The 20,319-nt window shown below is 41.1% G+C and overlaps 1 protein-coding gene across 1 annotated transcript; it reads right to left on the reverse strand.

Annotated features, from left to right (window-relative positions):
- Positions 1-8,375: 8,375 nt before the first annotated feature.
- Positions 8,376-16,446, reverse strand: LOC309403873 (killer cell lectin-like receptor subfamily F member 1; the record flags this gene model as incomplete). The annotated part of the gene is made up of 6 exons (XM_081998161.1): positions 8,376-8,505; positions 8,956-9,071; positions 10,016-10,167; positions 10,757-10,888; positions 12,075-12,173; positions 16,383-16,446. 6 exons carry the CDS (start codon positions 16,444-16,446, stop codon positions 8,376-8,378), a joined length of 693 nt encoding a protein of 230 aa, XP_081854287.1.
- Positions 16,447-20,319: the final 3,873 nt, after the last annotated feature.

A 20,319-nucleotide genomic window follows, 5' to 3' on the forward strand; every position in this document is an offset into this window, starting at 1 on the left:
AGGTTACAATTCTTCCAGAATATATTTGAATTAATATCCATTGTGCAGCTTTACAAACATTTTAGATTTGCCACTGAGTTAATATTCCTAATATCAGCAGATGATAGGGACAAATGTATCTATAAGCAGTAACAGCGTTGTTGGATCACAATATACATACTGTGTCAGTGGTGTGTATGTTAACCTTCCCCAGACTGCAGCGATGAGCAAGACTGTATGTGAGCATCCCACCTAAGTCTCACAGTTAGAGTAACTGTCTTAATGCCCCCTGCGGTTAAGTGAAAGCAGCTAGACAATCCAGGTAAATCCATTAGATTTACCACATTCTAATTTGGTGTCTGCGATAAGGAGACCCCTGGAACCACCTCTTTCTCCATCGGCTACCAAGACAGAATCAGTTTACAATGGAAATTGTAAAGATAGGACAGATGAGTGTTTCTCCCTCCGCAAACATCTCTGGATGTGCTACATCCAGAGGTGTAGCACAGAGAGTTAGGGCAGGGATTGGGAAATGAGATGAGATCTGACTGGGATCTCACCATGACAGGATAGCTCTGCACCAGCAAACCAGGAAATGGGCTATTAGTGTTTAAAAGTCTCTTAAAAAGAGTATAAAGTGTATATACATATATAACAGTTGTAAATAATAGCATCAAGCCTAGAACAAATCCCAGAACACAGATAAAGCCCGTGACTACATATCTGAACAGAGAAAATAAGCCCCATACTCCATGCAGTAAAACATGCTGAGCAATAAATAAGCAGTGTGCCCCTATGGCAAGGAAGGTTGCCTGCATAAGGAAGGGCTGCACTGGCAAGAAAGACCATAGCTATCAAGTGCTTATTTCATGTTGTTCAACATAGTCGTGAAGCCACATCTGGTGTACCATGTCTCCTTTTCAGCACCCTATTACAAGAGAGAGGTTGAGAATCTGGCACACACCCAGTGGAGAGCTGCTGAGGTGGTGAGGAGGTGCCAGAACCAGGGTCCAGACAGCCTAGGGAAGGGAAGATTAAGGGGAAGAGGGTCTAGTTCACAGAATCACAGAATCACAGAATCACGGAATCACAGAATCACTAGGTTGGAAAGGACCTTCAAGATCATCAAGTCCAACCATTAATCCAGTGCCACCATGTTCCCTAAACCATGTCCTGAAGTGCCACATCCACAGGTTTTTTAAACACTTTCAGAGATGGCGACTCCACCACTTCCCTGGGCAGCCTGTTCCAATGCCTGACCACTCTCTCGGTGAAGAAATTTTTCCTAATATCCAATCTAAACCTCCCCTGGCGCAACTTGAGGCCATTTCCTCTCGTCCTATCACTACTTACTTGGGAGAAGAGGCCAACACCCTCGTCACCACAACCCCCTTTCAGGTAGTTGTAGAGAGCGATAAGGTGTCCCCTGAGCCTCCTCTTCTCCAGACTAAACAACCCCAGTTCCCTCAGCCGCTCCTCATAAGACATGTGCTCCAGACCCCTCACCAGCTTCTTTGCCCTTCTCTGGACATGCTCGAGCAACTCAAAGTCCTTCTTGTAGTGAGGGGCCCAAGACTGAACACAGGATTCAAGCTGCGGCTTCACCAGTGCCGAGTACAAGGGCATGATCACTTCCCTACTCCTGCTGGCCACACTATTTCTGATACAGGCCAGGATGCTGGTGGCCTTCTTGGCCACCTGGGCACACTGCTGGCTCATGTTCAGCCAGCTGTCAACCAGCACCACCAGGTCCCTTTCCGCTGGGCAGCTCTCCAGCCACTCGTCCCCAAGCCTGTAGCGTTGCATGGGGTTGTTGTGACCCAAGTGCAGGACCCTGCACTTGGCCTTATTAAACCTCATACAGTTGACCTCTGCCCATCAATCCAGCCTGTCCAGATCCCTCTGCAGAGCCCTCCTCGCCACTGTCCACCACTTAATGGGGAGGGGGTATATAGAAGTTGGAGCCAGACTCTTCTTAGATGCGCAAAAGAGACAATGGGCACAAGCTGGAGCGCTACAGAAGGAAAAATTTCCTCCTTCATGAGAGTGGAGCAGCACTGGAACAGGTGCCCAGAGGGGCTGTGTGATCGCTGGCTAAAACCCACAGGGACAAGAGAGTTGCCCTGAGTGACACTGTCTAGCTTTGAAGTTAGCTCTGCTATAAGCAGGAGGTTGGACTAGAGACTTCCAGGGGTCCCTTCTTCCCCAATTCATTTGTTGTTTTATGATTCCGTAATTTTTTTTTTTTTTTTTTTTTTTTTTTTGTCTGGAAGTTTAATGGCGCACAGAGGCATATGGCCAACATCAGACCAGGAGACCCATTTTGGGGCATTCCAGCCCTTACTTACTACTTGTTTTTCAGCCCAGTTTAGGGAACGATTGAGAATACAATGGACATTTCCTTCTGCAAAACTTCCAGTGCTCTCTAGCGTTCTTTCTTTAAAACTACAGGTATGCAACGCCTACGTTTTTCCCCAGGAGGCAGAAACACAATTATGAATGAATTTTTCTTGAATATATAATTTCAAGGTTCAAAAGCTAATTCTTTCAGTTACAGCTCTGTAGAGCACCGGTGCTTGTTCATGCTGGGACCAACTTACACGAAGCTAAGGGATTTGTTCCCAGCTTTCACTTGAGTAATTCTGTGGGAACTGGACACTGTGCTTTAGTCTTTACAGAATTTTTTATAAGGACTAGCTAGGAGTCCATTAAGCAGACCACACTTTTTATATTTTTGATAACATGCTGTGTAAGGTTTAAGTAAATATTTTTGTCTAACAGAAGGAAACAGCTTAAGCCCCAGAATATAAATGGTGACCAAAACGCCTTGCAGAAGAGGAGTTTAATACACGACATCACCGCACGCGATATGAGGTGGTGGCCCGGTTCTCAGCTGCAGGGAGCCGCAGTCAGCAGAACTGCAGGGTACCAGCTGGGGTGGCACGGGACAGGGCGGAGAGACCGACTCAGGCCCTGGAGAAGTTTCAGCAGTAAAGACTGGATCTCGGTTGGTTTTCCGTGCAAGGCTCGCTCCCTACAAAAACGCCGTGTAACACTTTGCAGAGGAACAACTCTAGCAAGCTGACAGGCTAACCCTTTCCTACGAACTAGAAGGCTGACTGCATGGTTTCTGGAGCTAGAAATCGATGACTGAGGAGAAAACACATGGTGTTTCACAGAGAAGTGCAGCTCACAGTGCTAAAGTCCTAAAGATTCAGGACTCCTTAGCCTGCCTTTGTTGCAGCATAAAAATCTAGTGGTCAGAGGGATCTCGATTACCCACGTGTATGGGAAAGCTATTTCATATTCTTCTGGTTTATTGGGCACAGCCACACTGGTTGTATTACTCTTAGAAGTGCTGTGTACATGATGTGACCAAAAGTCTATAACAGGAACAAACCACACCCTGAGGTGATAATCTTTCCTTCATCTGTCATTTAGCTTGTTTATTTTGCACCTTAACAGTAATATTTGGTTATCTACATGAACCTTTCTGTTGACAGGCAACATAGTATATCCTTCTGGCTACAGCACATTTATTCAGCAAGATTCGTTGTACGTCTGCGTGCCTGCTGGGCTCCAGCAAAATTAGCACAGCAGTGAAAGCAAAGAAGGTGCTGAGCTCTCCAGGCTTGGCTGGATATCCCGATACAACTATTTTTTCACTTCGCAAGTGTACCAGTCAGTTGACACTGCACTTAAAAAAACTGATGATGTAGAAATAGGAAGAGCAAGTGTTCAGATTACAGTTCTCCATGTGTCTTTGGATGAGAACCACTTTTGACTGACATCCATACAATATTCAGACTACATCCATAGGAAAGGCCTATTCACTGTTCTGCAGAAAAGCTGTGAGACAACATGGAAAAGAACCACAAGGCAGACCTGTAGCCCAGTAAATACGATTTTCACATTACTAGGAAAAGTGAGAGGCTTTGATTTGTCCGTGCAGGATCTGTCTGCACTTGGCTTGAGCTGATTTCAGCTTGATTTAGCTGTGACAGTAGTTGTCTAGCAGCCAGGGAACAATCACATAATTTGTTTTTATTTAGCTCTTTGAATACCACATACAGTAAAGGTGTAGCTGACCTATGCTGTTATTTAGTAAGAAATATTAATGCCATAGACTGAGGCTACAGAGGCTATCATGTATCTTTAACTAAGGCAGTGAAAGAAAATAGTCAAACTTTAGTTGGGAATCAGTGAAAAAAGGGTAACTCAGCAGATTATGTTAGCAACCAAAGAAAATATAACTCCAGTTCAACCCAAGAATGACGAGGAAAAATCTTATCTCCACCAACAACATTCACCTCCTGAGGAACAACTTGGCGGACACCAGTCGATGACTCCACACACCCCCTCTCCATATACTTCTCACGGAAGACAGGTACCATACATGTAGGACTCATGGGGCATTGCAATGACGATCAAAACTCTACTAGGAAGTATATATCAGCAATCTTAATGTGTTATTAATGAGGCTTTTTCTGATAATTTGGATTGTGCAGTATTATTGTAACTGGACTAATAATTTGATTGTTATATTCTGATTAGGCTGTTACAACTTTAGATAGCCAAACAATGACTTCTTGACTTTGTATATAAGATGTGCATACCCTTTTTGACCATAATAAGATTCTGAGTGCAACAAAGACTGTGAGCAGCTTTTGTGTAAAAGCCTTTCTGTGGATGGCTGCCTGCAGTGGTCACAGAAGACCCAGAATGCAGCTAACTTGGGTTCCTGTGGTCCTGGCAAGCATGTTGCTTATACTCCATCTCCATTTTATAAGAACTGTTGGAGTTGGGGAATGGGGTTGCTCAAGGCCTCAGAGTCCAATTGTCATAACGCAGATACTGACAAAGAGTTTGCAAACTTTAAAGTGTTAACACTAAAACTTTCCTGTAAAGAGATCAAGGGAGACAGCATATGGGCAATGTGGTCAGTGACACATAGGCTAGATCAGGAAATTCAGACTTCAAAAGAAATGCGCGAAATTAAAAGCTGAAATAGGAGCCTGCTGAGTTAAAACACTGAGAAAGTAAAACTCTAGAAGGGATTGAAGCTCTAGAGCAGCCTTACATGCAAAGCAAGGCATGGACACAGCTCTTACTAAAGCACCCTCTCATGACAATGCTGACTTAGGTGATAGCGATTAACAGTTTGATCAAGATAGTGACCCTTCCACAGAGAAGTATAAGGCTAAAAGTCCACATGCCTTTGATGCTGAGGTGCTGCCAGTATTCAAAGTGAATCCTGTATCACCCATCACCAGCTGGGTTACTGTAAAAACAGAAGGCAGACAAACAAGAAGAGAAAGAAAGAGAAATACACAACCAGAATCAGACTAAGTTGTTAGGGAAGAAATAATTATTACTGCTTATTATATCCCAGAATAATTAAGAGTCTTGGCCCCGAAAGCAGATCCTTGCAGCAAAAACCCTGTGTATTAATTGGCTTCTTAAATTAGATGCTAATATGGGTTTAACCATGGCTGATCAGGATAATTCCTCTTGAGCATCTGCTCCAGCTTCTGGGTGGACTGATGGAATAATTGATATAGATGGAATCTTTGCAGCAGTAAGTGATCATTATAAGTGGATACATCACATTGTATTACATACGTTAGCACAAGCCAAATGTAACAGTAGAAATGTATTTGGCATGGAAAAAGTTGTCAGCCTCTCTTTGATAAAGGCTTCTAAACAGTAGAGACAGACAAGCCCCAAATTATGACCAGGTTGCATTTGAACAGTTATTGTGTATGGCTTAGCCCCAGGACACTAAACACGGCTATAAACCAGGAAAGGGATCTTAAGGGGAACTTAGACGACATTGGGATCCACCCAAGACAAGGAACAGTTGTGCTAGGAAGAGTCTGGAGGAGTACAGTTATCCACTACCATCTGCCCCACTGCAAAAAGAATTCCACAATAGAGAACCATCTCAAAAACTGAGAGAAACTTTAGTTTTTGAAGCCATTGTAAAAACGTAAGGGGCCAGACATATGGTCAAGAATAGAACAGAGCAAATCTCTATCACATTAGACTCAGAACAGATTAGTATAATAATACAGATGATGAGGCCCCGAAATGATGATACTTGCATTGAATGGGTGGTTAAACTAAAGAAAAGCACCATGTTTGAGATATACAAATCTATCCTGAACAACAAACAGAATCTGAATGAGCAGTGGGATTAACTATTGCTTGGATAGAATTAGCAAAAGGGATTGAGCAAGCAAGGAGGATTACGAGAAATGAGAAAAGGGGATAATAGCACACTGGAATTAGTCCAGCCTGTAACATTTGCTAACAGTGGACTGCAGTGGTGGAACTGGACAAGGAGGGTAAGTGTGAAGCAGGGTGTTAGTAGGAGTGCCCAATGTTGTATGGACCTTGCATATGGAAAAGCAAGGAAGGATAAAAGAGAGTAGTACAGAAGAACAAGCAATCCATTTCAACCCTAAAGGTATTGCTACTTACAGGTTGTATTGATTTGGTTTAGCTGGTTTCGCTTTCTTTTTATTGCTCTGTGTGTGTGTGTGTGTGTATATATATATATATATATATATATATGAAATGGCAAAGATACAAAGCTGCGATTTTTTAGTCAGTTCCCATGGTTGAAGTTAAAATCAAGACCATCACATTCATCCATGAATAACGGCGAAAAATGGAAGCAATTGTAAAGTGTTCCCATTTCCAAGCAAGGGAAACCCCATTTCACTCAATGAAGATAAACATGCCTCCCATTAATAACTGTGATCATGATCACTAATACATGATGTTTGTCTATGCAACATAAATATACATGGATGTGATGCTGTGTGTTTATAAAACAGTTTAAGTAAGTGCTATAAAAAGCAAAGCTTAATCGATTAAGTATAGAAATAAAAGTGGAAAGCAGAATTTCCTCAATTACAGAGACATTAAAAAAACTACATAGAAGTATGACATAAAACCATGTACCAATTTTATGAAAAAGACTTTTTGTTATCAAGGAGCTAGCCAAATAATGTCAGAAATGTGTAATGCCATTGCAATTGTGTGTTCATCAAGTGCCCACAAATTATTGTAAATTATCTCATTGTGTATAATTTATCTGATAATGGATGTGTAAGTAAAGTAACACCTGCTGAAGGATGTGGTTTTAATTACAATCATACCTATAGAAGCAACACTCAGCTCACAGGAATCATTGCAATTGTATGTTGTGTTAGGCTCAATGCCTTTAGGTATTGCCAAGCAATTTTCAACAATTTTTCAAACAATTGCCAGAAATGCTAGAGCACCCCACTCTTACACCTGAAGTCTGACATGTGGTACAAAAGCCACATGTACACCAAACAAACCACCAAGTAACCCACATTGCTACCACAGTCCAAAATGCAGTGTACCAGTCCTGATAGAAATCTTCCTCAACTAGAAGAGTTTGGAACTTGGCTTTACATCCTAGAGTCATCATTTTAATAATTGTACTGATTTTTCTTATCTATACAAATCAAATGTTTAGTATGTTATGGTTATACATAACAATGAAGAACTATAGATTACTGTCAGATCTGTTCAAGTTATCTCGAGGGAAGATCAGACAGAACAGAGCAAACATCTCTCAGACCTGGTGCCTTGTCCTGATCACAAGCTTCGAGATGTAGGAGGGTTGCAACGTTCACTTTTGACTTGTAAAAAGTGTCTGTGAAGAGGACTAACAAAAGGAAGGCTTATAGCCTTTTAGGCCCATAAATATGATTTTGCCATTTCTAGCATGCTAATAGAACAAAGACATCATATCAGGCAATTAAATCTCACGTCCAAACTGAAGAGGTATTTATGGGTTTTTTTCACTGCTAAATTCTGTAACACTGAATGACATACATGAAATTGAACTTTTTGGCAAAAATATTGAATCTTGACTTTCTGTTGTGTGGAGTTATGCTGTCTTCCCATATTGGACGTCCAGTGGTGAGATCTGCAGGCTCATTTAAGTGCATGGCACTGATCATCACCTCTTCACCTGAAGTAAGTAGCAACAGCAACTTTTTGCCTGCTGCATAATTTAGTTGCCAGGCTGGTAAAAAAACCCTCATTTTACCTGTGGATTACATAACTCATAGACTTTATAATCTACTTAAAATTAGTAAACTGCTTATATTAATAGCTCTAAGGGGCAATGCATCAGTGTGCACAAAGACGCAGAGATTTTATAGCTTCATCCTGAAAAGAAGAGAGACACAAGCCTGAAATCCTCCGGGACTTCAATCACAAATAGAATCACAATACATTCATTAATCACAATTCGGGTCAACAATTTCTCCTTCATTTTACATCAGATATCTTACCCACTGTAAAGTGGTATGAACCTTTAAAGATCCTATTCACTTTAACTTTACAATATCTTAGATACCCAGAAGGACTGCACTCCTCTTGCAAATCCACTTGTATAGGGAGCGGCAGTTATCAGCGTGCATTTCTGTCAACTTATAGGCGGCACATTTTTCTTCTTTCTTCCTTCCTTTTATTGTAAAACTGCAAGAGCCAAACAATACACGGATATGAAGCCCATTGAAAAAATTTGTTTGCATATACAAAGAGTGAAACCACAAAGACTGGATTTTTTTGTCTTTATGCTGTCATTCTTTTGATTCCCTGACATACAGACAGGTTTTATTTGTTTAGTAAGCTTCACCCTTTCTCTGATTCCCTACGCGATGCAGTGGAAAGTAAAAAGTTTACACATAGGCACTTCCTAATAAAATTAGTTCCTTTTCAGAGACCTGTCAAGGAATGATGCATGTTTTGATCAGAAGTCTGTACTGAGAAAAATCGGAATAGGCTGAAATGCCTAACTGCCTAAAGGGTATGGGCCCTGATATCTTACGACCACTTTCTCCCCGTTTAATATCTGAACAGGCCGGGCACAGCGAGTGGAGAACACGTCACGGAAGCCAGCACAGATTCACTCCAGAATGAACGTACCTGTGCCCTGGGTGTTTGGGATCACTGAGCCATACCCATCTTCCTTCCTCCTCGTCAAAGCTTAAACCAGTCCAAACAAAGCCAATGTCTTTACTCTTCAGTTTGTTCAAGAAATCCTAGAGAGAGGTACGTCTTTGAACTCTCATAATAATGACAATTCATAAAACTCCAGCACCAGTAACTTACAGTGGTAATTAATATTTTAAAAACAGCAAGGCTTTCATGCCCAAGGATTCCAGTGAATGTTTCCAAGGAATTCCAAGAAGAAAAAAACAACCACATGGAAATTAGTTCAGGTTCTCAACTACACCCAATTCTGTGGCTAACACTGGTAAATGGAGCAACCAAGGAGCTTGCCTTCGGCTCCTGGCCAATTCCAATTCCAGGCCCATTCCACTAGCACATTTTAGATGAGGATCAGGCTGAAGCTATCTCAGATAGGTGAAGCTATCTATCTCCTCTTTTGCCCCCCAACAAGGAAGGGAGATGATCATTTTGCCAGCTCATTCTCCTGGGGGCTCTAGAATTGACTGTCTGAACCTGGTCACCTTTAAGCAAAATCAGTAGCACAAAAGAGACACTCTACAGGTGAGGGTTTGGTCCACAGAACTGTTGTTTCTATTGCTGCAGATCTGGTACTGACATTTAAAAATGTACAAAGCATAGAGAAACAGCTCCGTTCCACAAAAGAAAGGTAACAGCCTTTATGACAGCTAAGTTCTGAAAAGGTTTGATTTGGGATAGAACATGCAGGAATCCTTATATATACTAATTCTAAATTCTAAATTCTACTATTCTAAATACCAGCTGCTTCTTGCTGGAGATGAACTCTTGACATACCATTGCATCTATTTAAATGAAACATAGGCTACTGGTCTTTTTGGCACAAATATTTCTTAACATGCAGAAGCCAATCATCAGTGTACTTACCACTGATGATGCCTTTTTTAAGCATATCTGGATTAGAAATGGCTTCTAAAAATACATGGAAAGCTGCAGTTCGATTCACAAAGCGTAAGTAAAAAGGGTATTTGAACTACAGAGTGCCTTACAAGCTTACCATTTCAGTCTCATCCTCTATAATCAGGAGCTCAGATTTTTTTCCTGAGCAATACTTTCTACTATTCTCCCAGGTGTCACGAGTTTCTGAGTAGAAATAACATCTCCCATAATGCAGCTTCCAGCCAATGGGGCAGAGTTCACATCTGGAGTCTGTGAAGAGTTTGGGGAGAAAGGATTTTATCACTTTTTTTTTTTTTACAACTCATATAACTGTTATTGGCTCCTGCTTTATATGGGGCTTTTGAATAAAAGAGTAAGAAGCTTTAAGCCAGGAGTGGGGCAGAAATTGTGATGGTATAGGTCGTTTTAAGAAAGCACATTGTCCCTGCTTTACAGGAGTAATAAGGATAGTCATTCTTTGATTAGGGATCACTTTGTGCCTTTAAATGTTTCAAAACGCTAGATAATTTTACTAAATATTTTACATAATAATTGAGGTAAAGGCCATGGATAAAATTCCAGCTCTGCCGAAATCACGGGGAGTAGTACAATTCAATGGCACCCATGGAGAAATAACAAAGACCTTTAGTAATGCTGCTCTAGTTTTATTTTTTGCTTAAACTAAAATTTTCAAGGATGAAACTATAAAATAGATCACTTTATATACCTTTTTAAATATAAACATGCTTATTCTGATATCTAAAGGCCAGTTCCTTTGTGCAGGTGTTTATTTTTATATTAATCTTTCCAAGAACTTCAAACCATTTATGCTACTATGAGCGAGACTTCATTTCCTTACCATTTGTATGCATGCATAAGCTTTCCTTTAATGTAGTCAGTAAACTGTTTTCATGAAGATCTTTCTCAAAGATACTGTCACTTTCAGAAAGATTTTCTCTGGGCTTCCATGTGTCACTTGATAGCAAGTCACCTGGAAAAGGATCAACTACATTTTAATGTAAAGCTCACAAATGAACTGTATAGAAACCCCATAGTATTTTTCCCTGGATAGGAGCTTTAAGTGGAAATTCGGATTGCTCATTTGTCCTTCCAGCTCTCCTATGAATGGTAGGTGGAAAGTTAAGCATCCAAATCGCATACATGAAACAAATACCTGAGGTGACCGGCTTCACAAAGCCAGTGTAAAGTCCATTATTATGATGCTTTTAACAACATGGTATGCAACAGTTGTCTTTCAAATAACACGGTTGTGCCTTTGATTTTTCAGTTCCTGAAATTTGTACTGAGCTTACTTCAGAAAAAAATGTGTTGATGTGAGAGGGTAGGACTCACATCCAGAGAAAGGGAGAACATCTGACTCTGCAGGATACTCATGACCAGAAGTGCTTCTGAATTCTCATTTTCTCCTGGGTTCTCAAGTAATTTTGAGGTGCAAAGTGATTGTGATGTCCAGAAGCAGGCTGGACATTGGGACTACCAGGCCAAGATTTTCTAAAGGAGGAAACTAAAGTTAGATTCCTTGATCAATATTTAGAAGTTTGTTGATGGCAACCTAAAAACTTTTCCAACTTGCTTGGCCAGGGCAGCTGCAGCCATTTCTCTCTGCTCTCTAAGTTTAGATGCTCGGGGATAATGGCACACATCTGTGCTGGGTAGGTAAGCTCCGACTGCACATGATCAATGCTGGCAGCGACCCAGTGCTTATGCACAAACTCTGTGGACAGTGCAAAGGCTACATTTATAAACTCAGAGGCATACATCTTTATTTGATTATTAAAAGAGCTTTTCCAAACTGATGGATGGATGGGCGGGTGGATGGATGGATTCTTTGGCTAGAAACCTTGGTGGTTTGTTCTGGTTTGGAAAGGAAGAGGAGGAACTCTCAGACTGGGGGATGGGAAAGTGAAAAAGACTCCAACCATCTTCATACACCCCAAACATGCAATGGATGTGAAAGAAGTGAAAAAGACTCCAACCATCTTCAAACACCCCAAACATGCAATGGATGTGAAAGAAGTGAAAAAGACTCCAACCATCTTCAAACACCCCAAACCCATGCAAGTTAAGGGTTAATACCTGTCAATTTCATTGACAGGTATTAAAGCAAAACATTAATTGACAGGAATGAAAGCAAAACACTTCACTTGGTCACTCACATTGCTGAATTAATGTGATCGCAGCTCCCAGAAATACAACATTCAGAAATCCTGAGAGAGCAGCAAGATACCGCAAGCCTGAAGAATTAGAGGGAAGTTCTGCAAGAAATAAGAGGGTTTTAAAAACACAACATGAGATGCTACCCAGGACATAAATCTGGGTTTCTCTAGACAGAACATCCAACACTCTCATTTTGCTGTGCGCTTTGTCGCAGCTGCTTTTTGCCTTCTAGTTGCCTCCTGCATATCAGGTGGTTCTTGAGTCTAATAAACTTTCATTTATGAAAACTTTTGGGGGGCTTGAATTTTCTCATGCTGTCCTCACTGTTTGCCACTTGAGCTTTTGAGTGGCACAGCTACTGAACAGTTTCTGCTTCTTCATAGCAGGGGGATGTCACTTGCAGATACCATTAAGACTGTCTGATGCCACAGCAAACACTTCACACTGCTAAAGAAAACCTCACAAACGTAGTGAAAGAGGAAGAACCGAATTTTCTAACAGTTGCAAAGAAAGAGATGTATATAACATGTAAAAACAAAAATGAGGTTCTAGGGCTATGAATACCAACGCTGTCAATCAAGAAAGGGCCAGTAGCTTCTCTGAAATTTAGCAACTAGCAAGTAGTCCTGTAACTCCAGGACCCACTAGTTTTATCATCTGTGCAATGGATGCCAAGTCAAAGGCCTTTAGAAAAGTCCACATTATGATTTGGAGATTTTTTTTTTATTCAGTCCTTGATATTCAGACAATCCCAACTGGAAAATTACTACAAAATGTTTAAAAAATTAAGTAGCAGTGCATTAAACAGGGATTCTTTGGAGATTGGATGCTTGATTAAGGTCAGTGAATAGAGATGCAAAATTGAGCTTCCTTGCAACTCAAACAAAATTAGTCTTAATGAGACTCAGAGAAGCCTGGAAATGGTGAATCTTCCTTCTCAATATTACCAAACAATTTTAAAATTTATTCTTGTAGGACTGTCACACTCCTGCCATGCCACTTCCTAGTGAAACCGCTGCTCGCTCTGCTCACTCACTGTATTTCAGGATTTCTACATAGCTTGGCATAGGATCACAGAATGATGTAGGCTGGAAGGAATCTCAAGAGGTTATCTAGTCTGGACTCCTGCTTAATGTGACTCAGGTTAGAGCAGGTTTCTCAAGGCCTTGTCCAGCCAATTCCTAAATATCTCCAAGAATGGGGATTCCACAGCCTTTCCAGGCTCCTGTCCTAGTGTTTGACCACCACCACCACCATGGTAAGAGAAGTTTTCTTGTATCAAATTGTAATTTTCCATGTTCCAAATCGTGTCTTTCGATGTGCACCTTCAAGAAGAGTTTGGTTCTGTCTTCTCTACACCCTCCCATTCAGTAGTTAGAGAGAAGAGTAAGACTCCCTTCAGCTTTCTTCTCTTAGGGCTGCACAAAGCCAATTGTCTCAGCCTCTCCTCCTCTGTAACTTTTCCAGCTCACTACCTACCTCAGGAGCCCTCTGTTTGCACTCGTTCCAGAAGGTTGTCAGTGTGCTCTTGGAAGGGGTAGTGATATAGTTGCTCTAGGCTGCAATGCAGCAAAGATCTTTAAAGTAGCCAAGGCATAAAAGATGTTCTATGATGCCTCAAAGGATTCCTTGAAGCAAGGAGGAGAACAGTTAGAAGTTGCCCAGCTAAGTAGGAAATGTCATGTTAATTTTTCTTCCAAGCATTCTAACATTAGTGTTTGCAGGAAAATGTTTCTGAATGTTCTTCTAGAAAGACAAAGACGCAATACACTGTTCACTTTGTCCAAACTTAACTCCATGGGAAAAAAAGATTTTACATACAAACCTCCCTTGATTTGGGGCCCAGGAATAAAGTCAGAGAATAACAGAAGGGTGATTTTCCATTTCACGGAAATGGCCATTCTTGGAAGAGAAAACAGGGTACCAAAATGTTGTACCTTGTAGAGAACTTGTTCCATAACTAGTAAATAAGATCAGGAAGTACCCCATGGAAGTATCCTTTAAAAGCCATTACATTTCAAATGCTGGTGGTCCAGATCAGATGTGAATCAGCTGTTCGAAAAGTTCTCTGCTTCTACACTATTATTTCAAAAATGTAACGCATGGAGCTGTATTTCAAATCACGAAACGACTTGAACTTCGTGGTACATGATAAACTAATTTCCACTAACACTTTCACTTCATGTCTGGGTTTCTAGCTCTCATCATTTTGCACAGAGGTCAAACGTTGTTCTTCCTCATTTGTCTATTCAATCACACTTACCTGGGAAATGCTGTATCTGTGACTAGTCATTTTTGAATATTCGAATGGCTAATCCTCACTGTTTCTTACATTGCCACCTTATTTAGATGGCAAATATAAGTGAGCAGAATGCAGTACTTTTCGCTGGTATGCAACATAGTATTGTTAAGCATCTGTGTGTGTTTTGCTTCTTCCTTTGGGAATGCTTCCTTTGGTCAAGCATTGGAACAGGCTGCCCAGGGAGGTGGTGGAGTCACCATCTCCAGAAGTATTCAAAAAACGTGTGGATGTGGCACTTCGGGACATGGTTTAGGGGGCACGGTGGCGTTGGGTTAACAGTTGGACTTGATGATCTTGAAGGTCCTTTCCAACCTTAGTGATTCTGTGATTCTATATTTGCAGTGCTTTTGACAGAAAAAGGCAGTCGGGATATCTGCAGTCTAATATTAACTCTGCCACGACTTGCACGACGGCTAGGCTGGAGGCACAGCAGTGCCTTGTGTAAATACTGGGATGAGCACGCAGCCACCCAGGGTGAGCGCCGGTAGCCGCAGCACTGCAGAGCCGACACGGCAGCGTGGGCCACCAGCTCAGCTTCCCCAGGCGGCTCTCCAGCTTGCACCCCTGGCAAGACCGGACGGGACTGCAAGGGGGAAGGGGAGCTCCGCACTGCGGTCTCCCTTCTGTACGACGTGACCTGGCACGGACGTCGCACTCGATGGCGCCGATGGGGCGTTGTGACCCCTCCTAGCCACCCCAGTGAATACCCTTCTCTATTGCGCACGCGCATCGTGCTCCCGTGGCTGGTCTGTGCCTGGTCTAAAGCTACCTCGCACGCCTTCCACGACCCGTGGCGGCCCAGCTTGCAGTGCACAGTTTAACAGGCTACATGGAAACACCGTTCTCTTCAGCTGCTTACCTGAAATCTTTCTGCTGCCCTGTCATGTCATGCGGGCGGACGATGAAGACAGAGCATCTTAAAGCTGGCTTTGTCATTACGTGCTCTGTGTGTTTGTGGTCACATACTATTCTGTACATGCGCCACACGCACTTCGCCTGATGTTCTGCTTCTTTTAAGTGGAAATGTTCAATTGGCTCCATTACAGCAACGTTTTTGTGCACTTTGACAAATATTTCAAAGGCTGTTGAAAATACTTAGTTAAATAAATATTAGTTTTTATCATAGGTTTTCTGATTTTTTTTCTCAGTTTTGCTGGTTTTGTGCTTTTGCCGCAGTTGGGAACAGGCTCTCAGCTAAGTTGTTGTGATAATAGGAAAACGGGCACAATTTACGCCAATAAAATTGCACGCAGTTTATCCTGCTGTACTGGGTAACTGGAGTTGGGTCTTGCTTTTTTACTGTTAAAAATTGTTCTTAAATAAATGTGCAGCCAGGATTTCTCAGGAACTGATCAACATAGCTAATTAACACTTTGGCAACGGGGTGTCTAATTACTCTGAGGACTTGGTATTTATGATCTGAGAAGTTCTTCCTTGGGAGACTTAAAAGAAATATAGGTTAGCAAGGGTGAGCTTTAAAGCCTTCCAGCATATATCTTTGCATTTGCTCCTTTGCTGGTCCTGACACTTTTGACAAAATCGCAAAAGGTTGTTGAAAAAACTTACTGGACAGTAAGTTACTGTCTTACAGTTTTCATTTAAATTATTCTTAGATTCTCCTTAGCTGTGATTCCTGAAAACAAACCGAACCAAGACAATAAAAGCCAACCAAAAACCCCAGAGAAAATTTTAATGGCTAATGAGCCATTAACCACTGCCAAACTTGCTGCCAACTACTGCCTCATGTTTTCCTCATACGTCTTTATCTCCTAGTCTCCATTTTATACTGGGACTACGAGTACTGGTACTCCAAGCCTGTTGGTACTAATAGTACTGCATTTTATCTACTACCCATCATATTTCTCTGTATACTGCTGTCTATCATTGGCAACTTTAGTAGCACCAACTAAACATTTTGGCAGATTTGTGGGTTTTTATGATAACTCAGATATGAGATTTGTTATTTTCAGAACAAGTCTGAAGCCATAAACATTGATATGCTCACCTGCATTGGAGCTTTTCTTCCTTGCTTTGAAATTAAGTTCTGTGTAACCCTCTTCGTTCTCCATCTCAAGGTCTTTTATCACTTCTTCCTATTGAAGACTGTTTGACCGTTAGTGTCAAATTAAGTTACGGGAAATGCTTCAAACGAGTGTGATAAACAGGAAGGGGACAGCGGATGACCATTCGTCCTTTTAGCTGAGGCCGTGCCGTAGCAGCACTGTGAAAAAGAACTTAACAGTATAAACTTCCCAGACAAGTGAACTCTTTTTCTCTTCTTTCTCACTTCCCCTGCCTTTCTCTGGACAAACTCCAGACCCTTCTCAGGTACTTCAAACACGGCATTTTCTCCAATGCAGTATCACAATCCTCAAATGCAGTCTTCCAATGCACGCACACTCTTGCACATGAGAGAAGAGTTTTGAGCCCCTCAAGCCCACTTCACTGGACTGATGGACTTTTCTCAATTACCTTACATCAAAATCAGCTGTGTCAACTTCTGTGTTTTTCTCAAATGCTGGGAACTGCTTCTTGCTTTACCAAAAGAAGATTGTGTGCATACGTCTCATTAAACAGCTGGGAAGGGCATTTAAATACATGTATTGATCCTTGGTTCTGCTGTGTGTCTGCACACTTGAGCAACTGTTCATAGATTGGAGCTACTTAATGCCCTTCTTTAAAATGCAGACTTGTGTGGCGTAGAACTGCTGAAGCAGATCTGTTCAAACCTTGCAGTTTGCAATGTTTCTGTTGCACTTCAAAAGGACAAGCCTGGGCTGATTTTTATCAGCAAGGAGTTGTTTACTTTTAAATTACTATGCAAGGTCTTTTAAAAAAAAAATTCAGCTGGGAATTCTAGCAAGTTCTTCGTGATTTTTTAAGTGCTAGTCTGGAATATTTCTTTCTGGAAATTGAGAATTCAGTAGAAAGATGAAAGTTTTTTTCTCTGAAATGGTTATAATGATTTATGGCTGCTTTCAAATTTTCTAGGTTTCATCAAGGTTTTCTTTGGGTCAGGACTACACCCTGGCTTCACCTTTAATGAGTCCATATAGTGTCTAGTGGTGATACATCACGGGAGACATAAACCATCATGTTATTAGCTGTAGTATGCAATTAAATAATTAGTGTCCTAAACACTTACCTCAGTTTGAAGGAATATAAATGCATCCAGAGCACTAGACAGAAATTATTCACTGATCTCTTAAACAAAACTTCTCTGATTACTAAGAACAGTCATTTAAGCTTGGAAACCAAAGTAACTTTACCTCAGCTCTTATATTGTGGTTAGTACCTGAAAGCCAGGTACTAACCTGGCTTATACTGTTCGCAGTGCAATCACATACTGCAAAAAAAAGTGATCTCCAGAGAAGTCTTTCAAACACAAACATACTACTTGGGGCTGATTGATCAGTATAAAACAAGAGCTGCTGAGTGACCAACAAATATGTTCTGTTTCTACAAGGCGGTAGTACTTACCATGCAGCACCACAATGCTAAATAACTCTCTTGTACCTAGTGCAAACAAACCCTTGCAGTCTTACCTTCTTTTGGAATCGTTTACTTGGAAGATCCTTGGAAGGCAAAGTTTAAATATGGTATCTTTAGCTGTTTCTAGAACAGCCGTGGAATGATTTATATACTCTGAGCTATAGCTTTTATGTTCACCAGATGCAATGGCTGGTCAAATAAAAGACATGACAACCTTGCTTCACTTAACACACTTAGATTGTTCTGCATCCATCCCCACAGCAGATATGTGGGTCTTACAGGACCCATGCTGGATCGGGTTTGTCCTGAAGGACTGCAGCCCATGCAGGACCAATGCTGGAGCAAGGGAATAGTGTGAGGAGGAAGGAGCAGCAGAGAGGAGCTGTTTTGGACTGACACCATAACCCACATCCCCCTGTGCTGCTCAGAGTGGTCAGTGATGAGGGTAGTGAAGGCAGGGATAAAGCAGTAAAGTTGAGCCTGGGATAAAGGAACAGGAGGAAGGTGTTGCTTTAACCTTTTTGTCTTCATTTCTCACTATCCAAATCTACTTTATTTTGCAATAAATAATTAACTTTCCCCAAGTCAAGTCTGTTTTGCCCATGATGGTAACTGGAGAGTGATCTCTCTGCCTTTATCATGACCCACAAGCCTTTTTGTCTTATTTTCTCTCCTGTCTTGTTGAGGAGAGGGAATGAGGGAGCAGCTGGGTAGGAGTCTGGCAGCCAGCCAAGGTCAACCCACCACAATCACCTTAGCGGTCTATATAATTTTTCTTTTTTCTTTTATTCTTGTCTATTTGCTAAGCTGTGTAAAGCTCTAGTAAACCAAAGGCAGTGGATCCTGTGGTTGTCTCAGGAACCTCTTAAAAAATTAGCAACAGACACCTCATAGGAACAATGACAGAAATTGATTCCTAGGTGGATTATCCTCCTGTACAGGAACAAACCAGTTTTTAAAAGTCATGTATCTGGTAAGTAAACTGTTGAAAAATTATAGTCTTTTGTTTCACTTGTTCTAAATCCCCTTTACACTCTCAAATTAGTTTTTGAAAATTTGGAGTAGAAGTGAAAATATATTCATCTATCTACACATAAAGATTGCAGAAAATCCACCCAAGGAAAGGAAAAACAGTCTTTCAGGCTAAAAATAATAACACCCCACCCCCAAATTAACCAAGCAATTGATGCATATATGCAGTACACATCCAATAACGATACAGCCAACTAACATGCATACTCCTCTTTCATCCTGCTTCTTGTTTCTCAAACAGACTTCACACTTCACATTTAATTTCAGCAGAAAGAAAACTTCAAAGCCACTTACATGCATATATAAAATGCTGTATCATTTCCTTTTCTTTTTTGAAGTCCAATACATGCTTCTAACTGAAAACAAGAGCTTATAAACTGAATTCTGGGAAAGGCAAACAAGCATCCTTTCTTGGCAACAGCCTGTTGTGAATACAAGTCAAAAACACTTGTTTTTTTTCTTTATTTTGGCAGGATATTTATAATTTCTTTTACTGAAATGATAGATCCAGAGGATGCTGGCAGAGCTAAACAACCAGGCAAGAAAGGCTATGAATAGCAAGAAGCCAACCTACAGAAAGGTAGGTGTTGAAATGAAGCGAACGAAAAGGACCATAAGCTCTATAAAGTTGAATATGAAAACACAATAAAGCAAAACAAGAAAGAGACTGAGCAGCAGCTTGCAAGAAACATAAAATAATGAAACCCCCCTTCTTCAGGAGCAGGGAACATGCCAAAAAGTCTGTAAGGCAATAGATCAGCTTATAGACCAGGGCACACAGTAGTAGGGAATTAAAAAATGGTGCTTTTTTGCACGTGTGTTTGCTCTGGAGGTCTCGTACTAGAAGCTTCTTCATGGGCGACACACGAGAGGCTGTGTCTCAATTCAGAAAGTCAGTGCAAGAGGTTATGAAACAAACTGGCAAAATTAATAGGCTCAGATGGCTCAGGTCAGATGTTATTCATCCAAGACTTCCAAAGGAACTCAGCAAACAGGCAGTCAAGCTGCTAAGGGTGGTATGCAACCTGCTTAGGAATTTCTTGGTGTCAGAAGGTGAGTGTAGTTTTTAATGGTCTCAAAGGAGATCTGGAGTACTTCCAATCAGTAAATCTGATCTTTATACTGGGAAAAAACCACCCCAAACCCCAAACTCAAATAGAGAAAAGAATTGGTTGTCATGTGGCTAAATATGCTCACTAGTGGAAGATATTTAGAGGGAAATCATGTATCGCACATCCAAGGGAATTTCGTGAAGAATAATTCCGAACACCAAAGTTCAATTATTTTCTCTCTGCAAAGGAAAATCTCCATAGAATGAGAATTTAGAGGTAATCAGTTTTGACTTGAAAAGACATGACTTCTTCCAATAATCCAAAATAGCTTCACTATAAAAATGGACATTATATGAGCTTTCAGTT

The sequence above is a fragment of the Phaethon aethereus genome, assembly GCF_964289735.1.
Source record: "Phaethon aethereus genome assembly, chromosome: 1".
NCBI lineage: Eukaryota > Metazoa > Chordata > Aves > Phaethontiformes > Phaethontidae > Phaethon > Phaethon aethereus.